Source organism: Megalobrama amblycephala, linkage group LG14, assembly GCF_018812025.1.
Source record: "Megalobrama amblycephala isolate DHTTF-2021 linkage group LG14, ASM1881202v1, whole genome shotgun sequence".
NCBI lineage: Eukaryota > Metazoa > Chordata > Actinopteri > Cypriniformes > Xenocyprididae > Megalobrama > Megalobrama amblycephala.
Genome location: NC_063057.1, coordinates 22,883,041 through 22,891,431, shown reverse-complemented (window position 1 = coordinate 22,891,431; position 8,391 = coordinate 22,883,041). Strand labels below are relative to the sequence as shown.

Genomic DNA, 8,391 nt, shown 5'->3' with positions numbered 1-8,391 from the left:
AAAATCGTCTGATCACCTGAATGCATTACACACAGTTGAACTGGGAAGTGGACGAAGACGTGGTTCTTTAGGAAGTTTTATTCATCCACATTCCTCACAACTTCCCATTCTTTTCTTCTATTCTTATCGCTAGTAAAGCAGTGAAGACTTACATCACTTCTCTTGTTGACCATCGACTGAAAATTACAACCAAAAGCTGCACATTGTGGCATCGTATACAAACCCGATTCCAAAAAAGTTGGGACACTGTACAAATTGTGAATAAAAAAGGAATGCCATAATTTACAAATCTCATAAACTTATATTTTATTCGAAATAGAATATAGATAACATATCAAATGTTGAAAGTGAGACATTTTGAAATGTCATGCCAAATATTGGCTCATTTTGGATTTCATGAGAGCTACACATTCCAAAAAAGTTGGGACAGGTAGCAATAAGAGGCCGGAAAAGTTAAATGTACATATAAGGAACTGCTGCCGGACCAATTTGCAACTTATTAGGTCAATTGGCAACATGATTGGGTATAAAAAGATCCTCTCAGAGTGGCAGTGTCTCTCAGAAGTCAAGATGGGCAGAGGATCATCAATTCCCCCAATGCTGCGGCCAAAAATAGTGGAACAATATCAGAAAGGAGTTTCTCAGAGAACAATCTCTGTGCGTAAGGGTCAAAGCCGGAAAACCATACTGGATGCCCGTGATCTTCGGGCCCTTAGACGGCACTGCATCACATACAGGAATGCTACTGTAATGGAAATCACAACATGGGCTCAGAAATACTTCCAGAAAACATTGTCGTGAACACAATCCACCGTGCCATTCGCCGTTGCCGACTAAAACTCTATAGGTCAAAAAAGAAGCCATATCTAAACATGATCCAGAAGCGCAGGCATTTTCTCTGGGCCAAGGCTCATTTAAAATGGACTGTGGCAAAGTGGAAAACTGTTCTGTGGTCAGACAAATCAAAATTTGAAGTTCTTTTTGGAAAACTGGGACGCCATGTCATCCGGACTAAAGAGGACAAGGACAACCCAAGTTGTTATCAGCGCTCAGTTCAGAAGCCTGCATTTCTGATGATATGGGGTTGCATGAGTGCGTGTGGCATGGGCAGCTTACACATCTGGAAAGGCACCATCAATGCTGAAAGGTATATCCAAGTTCTGGAACAACATATGCTCCCATCCAGATGTCGTCTCTTTCAGGGAAGACCTTGCATTTTCCAACATGACAATGCCAGACCACATACTGCATCAATTACAACATCATGGCTGCGTAGAAGAAGGATCCGGGTACTGAAATGGCCAGCCTGCAGTCCAGATCTTTCACCCATAGAAAACATTTGGCGCATCATAAAGAGGAAGATGCGACAAAGAAGACCTAAGACAGTTGAGCAACTAGAAGCCTGTATTAGACAAGAATGGGACAACATTCCTATTCCTAAACTTGAGCAACTTGTCTCCTCAGTCCCCAGACGTTTGCAGACTGTTATAAAAAGAAGAGGGGATGCCACACAGTGGTAAACATGGCCTTGTCCCAACTTTTTTGAGATGTGTTGATGCCATGAAATTTAAAATCAACTTATTTTTCCCTTAAAATTATATATTTTCTCAGTTTAAACATTTGATATGTCATCTATGTTGTATTCTGAATAAAATATTGAAAATTGAAACTTCCACATCATTGCATTTTGTTTTTATTCACAATTTGTTCAGTGTCCCAACTTTTTTGGAATCGGTTTGTATTATATTTCGAGTTGTGTTGTGGTAAAAATAACAAGGTAGAGTCAGTAGCTCGCCGAGTGCAAGCATTTGACGTAATCGACATAGAACGCACTGTGCACCTAAACACTGCCGCCCCCCATTGTCCAAAATATGTAATGGATTTTTAAAATAATGTAAATCTTTCAAAGGTTTTCTACTACATATTCCAGGAAGACATCATTTATGTTATATTAAGCCATCCCAGACTTAATACCCAGGGTTCCCTTTAATATTTGAAACTATAACCAAGAAGATGGACAGGTGTGGCCACTGGAGTAAATATACACAAAAGATAAAATATAACAAGGTGAATGATATAATTAAAAATAATACACATAAAAGAAGTAGTCATGAAGGTGGACAATCAGATAAAGTCCACATTCAGCTGTGGTGTGAAAGTAGCCTTGATTTCAAACAGATACACATTTTTTATTGCCAAACTTTTTAATAAAGAACACAAACACATCACATTTACATGACTTTTTTATATATATATGAAATGTGTTTTTATTACACTGATCACAATTAAACTGGCTTTGTCCAGAGCGAACGCTCCAGAGCGAACGCTGTCACACTGAGGAAAATGGCATTTTCTTTTCAGAATGAGTTTGCAAATGCCGTTTCAGTTCTGTGTGATATTTGAAACTCTTCTCACACTCTAGACACTTGTAAGGCTTCTCTCCAGTGTGAACTCTCACGTGAATCTTAAGGTTTCCTTTAAGCGTGAAACTCTTTCCACACTGAGGACACTTGTAAGGCTTCTCTCCAGTGTGAACTCTCATGTGTTCCTCAAGGTTTGCTCTGCTTGTGAAACTCTTCTCACATTGAAGACACTTGTAAAGCTTCTCTCCAGTGTGAACTCTAATGTGAATCTTAAGGTTTCCTTTAACTGTGAAGCTCTTTCCACACTGAGGGCAGGTATAAGGCTTCTCTCCAGTGTGAACTCTCATGTGAACCTCAAAGTTTACTCTTTTTGTGAAGCTCTTTCCACACTGAGGGCAGGTATAAGGCTTCTCTCCAGTGTGAATTCTCATGTGATTCTCAAAGTATACTCTTTTTGTGAAACTCTTTTCACAGAGATGGCACACATAAGGCTTCACCACAATGTGAGTTTTCACGTGATCCTTAAAATGAATCCTGTCTGTGAAACTTATTTCGCAGTGATGACATTTAAAACTTGTCTCTCGCGAGTGAATCCTCATGTGATAATTAAGGTGTGCTTTATTTCTGAAGCTCTTTCCACACTGATCACAAACAAACTGCTTCTCTCCTGTGTGAATTCTCATGTGGACTTTGAGGTTTTTTTTCTGTTTAAAACTCTTTCCACACTGAGTGCATATGAACGGTCTCTCTCCAGTGTGAATTCTCATGTGAATCTTAAGATATCCGTTTTGTGAGAAACTCTTCCCACACAGTTTGCAAGTGAAGGGCTTTTCTCCAGTGTGAACTCTCATGTGGATTTTAAGGTTTTCTTTTACTGAGAAGCTCTTCCCACAATGTTTGCAGGTGTAAGGCTTCTCTCCAGTGTGAATTGTCATGTGAACTTTAAGGTCTCTTTTCTGTTTAAAACTATTTCCACACTGAGAGCATATGAATGGCCTCTCACCGGTGTGAACTCTCATGTGAACTTTAAGACTTCCATTTAGTGAGAAGCTCTTTCCACACAGTTTGCAGATGAAAAGCTTGTCTCCAGTGTTAAGTCTCAAGTGGGTTTTAAGGTTTCTTTTCTGTGTACATCTCTTTCCACACTGTTGGCAGGTGTGAGGCTTCTCTCCAGTGTGAACTCTCATCTGGAGGTTTCTAGTTTCTGTTTTATGAGTCTGTGAGTAACTACCTAAGTACTGATTTTTCTCTTCCATTTCAATTACTTGACTCTTCTGTTTCAATGTCATCAGATCTAGCGTGAAAAGAAACAAAAACAAATTAACACTGGTTTGATGTGTAGCGTCTGGATCAATCAGACACAATTATTCATTATATTTAATGAATAATCCAGAAACTCACTCTCTCAAAGTTCTGTAAACCCATCCCCCTAAAACTGCAACTAGCATCCCAAATGAAACTAACACACAGACAGAACTAGGTGTCCCGTTACAGAACACAAGAACTTTTTTATGACTGTCAAGAATTCATGACTCTGACTTCATTCTTTCTGAGAAGGACAAATAAACCCTCTTAATCCTATATATTCTATATATAACCGCAAGAGAAATGTATAAACGTGTATCCAATTTTCCCCTCTGATTTCCTTTTATAGGGTTTATTCTATGTATTAATTCTCTCTTCTCCTAGAGGACACTTTGGGGAATGTCTCAGGCATGACCGGTTTCTGAAGCATGTGTGAAAACACGACAATAAACTTGACATTTGCTTCTTTGTCTTCAGGATCCACTTGTCTAAGTGCATATGATGATATTGGCTCGAGTGCAGAGTGAGTGCTGACAGCTCTTTAGAGAACTGTATATGCACATGCACATGCACATGCAATATGTATACGAGTCATCTTAATGCCGAGTTCAGACTGCACGATTTTCAAAGTAGTTGGGTCACTGTTCTTTTCACACTGCATGACTATCTTGGCCAGCATTCAGTCGCTGCTGTGTTCAAACTGCACGATGGATTGGCGACAGAAGGTTTCACACTGCATGACTTTACAATAGGAAGAATCACCGACAACTCTGTCTGGCACGCAAACTACGTTTCACAACCAAACACACGCGAGACATGACAAGGAAACAACGCGATATCATGCGTTCAAGACCGGAGTTCTCACGTGAGACTGGCCCTGTGTCTCAATCAGCTCCCTAGGTCATGAATCAGTATATAATGAAAGTGAATGTGGCTGATACCCTGATCAGTGCCCTGACTACTGAACTAGGGAGCTGATTGAGACACACGGTGGGATTATTATTAAAAATAGTAGCCTGCAAGAAGCTTCAAATACGAATTGCCTGTGCACTGATTTGCAGCGAAAACAACAAAAACAAAAAAGAATATGGAGGAGGATATGTTTGGGGAGACGCGGAGAACAAATATTGTGTGTTCTGCAACGACAGTTGGAGGTAAATACATAACTTTTCAATGTGCTGCTGTTGCCGATGGTCAAGCAAATGTTTGTGCTTTGTTTCTGTTTGATAGAATTGTAATGTTTATCTGAAACGAAGCCATGCTTGCTGATATTGTGGTCTATAACTCCTCCCCGAACTCCCCGCTGCTCTGTATCTTGCTCTCTCATTGGCTGTCGGTCATCGCCGATGCAGTTTTCAGTCAGAACACTTTTCACACAGAAGGATTTTGAATGGCCGACAGGTCCAGATATTTAGCATGCCAAATATCTCACGGGCGTCGGCGACTCGTCTGTGATTCTCTCAGATCGCGTCTCTGCTCATTCACACTGCGTGTTTGTCACTCGCATGAACGAGCACCGATTTGCCTGTGATTTCGGGCATTTGTCTGCGATTTCTCAAAACCTGACGGCGAGCCAAAATCGGGGCTAAAATCGTACAGTCTGAACTCGGCATAAGGGATCAGAATCAAGCATCTGCACCTCGCATTTTGGACCTTGTGTTTGCTGAGGCAGTGCGATGGTTTTCCATTTAGGGAACAAGTGATGCCTATGGTTCATGGATGTTTTTACTACTCCTTACAGGAAGGTGACCCCCCCCTAGATCCTAGAAGGGGGCGGCAATAAAAGATAGGATGGAATGTAGCTTGTATAGACCTACTACAGTTCTAAATATTGATTACAGACTTTATGCATCCATAATGGCTAAACAAATAGAACACATTCTTCCAGATTTAATAGATACAAAACAAACAGGTTTTGTAAAACAATGACAAACATACAATAATATATGGTGAACCCTAAATATAATTGACAATATATTTCAGAATAAAACTAAACCTCATAATTAGTCTAGACGTAGAAAAGGCGTTTGATTCAGTGAGCTTGGGTTTCTTATATTTAGTTTTGCAATGTTTTTGCAATGAATTTTAAATCTTTATATTCAACCCCTACAGAAAAATTCAAATTAATGGTGACATTACAGATAATTTTACTTTAGAAAGGGGAAGCTGACAAGGGTGCCCACTAAGTCCTATTTGCTTTATTTATCGAGCCATTGGCACAGCTATTCAGAGATGATATACAAGTAAAATGGTAGTCAAGGGTGCAGAACACAAGATATGCTTATACACTGATGATGTGTTGTTGTTTCGCACATGCCCTGAAGTGATGTATTCCCTTAAAAAATTGGATCATACTCAGGATACAAACGAAATACACATAAAACTCAAACTCCCTTGTGTAATTATAATCTGAGTAATAAAATACGTAATGTGAGTACACATTTAAATGAAATACGTCTTCCATTAAAGGTGTAGTTCACCCACAAATGAAAATTTTGTCATTAATTACTAACCCTCATGTCATTCCACACCTGTAAGACCTGCAGAACACAAATTAAGATATTTTTGATAAAAATCTGATGGCTCAATGAGGGCTGCATTGACAGCAAGTTAATTTACACTTTCTGAAGTCCAGAAAGCTACTAAAGATTTAAATCAGGTCATGTGACTACAGTGGTTCTACCTTAATATTATTAAGCAACGAAAATATTTTGTTTGCCAAAAAACACAAAATGACTTTATTCAACAATATCTAGTGATGGGCGATTTCTAAACTGCTTCATGAAGCTTCGACGCTTTATGAATCTTTTGTTTCGAATCAGTGGTTCGGAGCGTGTATCAAACTGCCAGTCACGTGATTTCAGCAAACGAGGCTGAATGTCATTTTGACCAAAATAATGTACCGAATCAAACTCATATAAATATTATAGTATAGAAAAATACTATACATACATTTATAACGTAAATGTTGTTTATGCCAAACAAGGAAGTGTGTGGGGGAGTCGACAGTGTTCTCGGCTGGGTTTGAATCCTGGTCAGAACAGTGTTATGCTATAAAAACTCAACAAATAAACACCTTTTACAAACCCACTCCAAATGTTTCATTGACAGTAAAATCTACAAATCATATAATAAGATTAAATATTAAGTGTCTGTATAAAATGCCTTCTTTTATCAATTTTGAGGGCTTGTTTTGTGTATTCTTTGGATGGCTCAGCTAAACAGGCCAATAAGAGACTATTAACTACTATTATTATTTGTAATTTTAGTGACTGATTTAGTGCACTAATTTCTACTGATGTCTAATTAAAACATCTACAAATGTATAAAACTGATCAGAGATCAGGTAAAACCTATAGACTTGATTCATGGGCTCACAGAGATCATCTCCCCCCAGTGGTGAACCATTGAAATTTTGGGGGGGCATTTTGTTTGTTTTTACTAATTTAATGTGACGTCATTCATTTTGTTACAATACAAATAATACAGAGATCATGAGGCAGAATGACTGAGAATGAAACCAACCTGTTTGTTCCTCAGTATCTTCATGTTTGACTCTGAATGTTTCTTCAATCTTCACGTCTTCACTCTCCTCTTTAATAAACTCCATCTTTATAATAGTGTGTCACGTGGATCTCAGTCGCTTCTCCAGGAGTTTCTCTGTGTGTTTGGACACTCTGTCATGATTAAGATGAGAAAATTATCCAAACTAAATCTCTCAGTGCATAGCAGTAGATTTATGTTTACATAAATAGTGATATATTCCATTTACCATGTTAAAGTAGTAGTTCTTTGCAATAAGTGTACATAGTAATTAGATGCTATTTATACTTTGTTATTATTGCATCCTGTTAATCTGCCGGTGTAGAGTGTAAATGATTAATATTTATTAAAATTATGAATAGTGTGTTTGTGTTTATCATTATTAAACACTCGTTAGATACGCCTACTTTTAGAACATTTTCTTCATTTTTAATGAAAATAAATGCCTAACAAGTGTGTTCATGATGAACTGTGTGTAACAGTGTGTTCATGATGAACTGATTCACAATATATGGAGCAAAATCAATGAAAAGCACCTTTACTGTTACACACAAAAAAAGGTTTAATTACTTTATTTATGCACTACTCATCAAAAACTATGTTCATTGCTGTTGTTAGATACACTACAGTGTTCATTTAAAAAATAACTTATTTCACAGTTCTCTAAAAACACAAACCTTTCTTCAGCAGAATCACAGATGCAGGAGTGTGGCGCAGCCTTATGACATCATGTCAACACACCAAAATAAAAGTCCTGTTCACACAAAATAGAAGTTCACATACAGAAAACACATTTAAATGATCAGATAAAGGATTGATTCAAAGGATAAGTCACAGATTCCCAAAGCTTTCAATACCACTGAGATTTTCTCCAAAAGCGAATGGCTTAAATCTAAATGTAAGCAAGTGTGAAATTATCACAATTATAATAGAGTTGATGAGAGATCTACTATTTAATTTAACTAAAACTGAATCCTTGTCATGATGAATATATCCATCTCAGTTTCTATGACAGCATATGTGGTGCGATGGAAAGGTGGAGAGAAAAATGATTAAGCAGCAAAAAAGTTCACATTAGCAAAAAAATCTCTAATAAGATCTTAAATGCAGCCAACTACGCCACCTAGTTGTTGTTCTTGCTCTTGTTCAACTGCATGCCTAATGCCTCATAAACAACCTT

General features: G+C 38.0%; 1 protein-coding gene across 1 annotated transcript; it reads right to left on the bottom strand.

The window, feature by feature from the left end:
- Positions 1–2,185: 2,185 nt before the first annotated feature.
- LOC125246024 (gastrula zinc finger protein XlCGF57.1-like) lies at positions 2,186–7,973 on the bottom strand. Its single transcript, XM_048156869.1, has 3 exons — positions 7,889–7,973; positions 7,194–7,345; positions 2,186–3,657 (listed from the first exon to the last, which is right to left on the bottom strand). Exons 2-3 carry the CDS (start codon positions 7,276–7,278, stop codon positions 2,330–2,332), a joined length of 1,413 nt encoding a protein of 470 aa, XP_048012826.1. The 5' UTR covers positions 7,279–7,345; positions 7,889–7,973; the 3' UTR covers positions 2,186–2,329.
- Between the last annotated feature and the right edge of the window lie 418 nt (positions 7,974–8,391).

What these genes read in the sequence shown, in the direction of transcription:
- LOC125246024 (XM_048156869.1), bottom strand. Translation starts at nt 7,278, where the DNA reads ATGGAGTTTATTAAAGAGGAGAGTGAAGACGTGAAGATTGAAGAAACA. An exon ending in AGATACTGAGGAACAAACAG is followed by an intron (nt 3,658 to 7,193) that starts GTTGGTTTCATT and finishes TTTTCACGCTAG; the next exon opens with ATCTGATGACATTGAAACAG.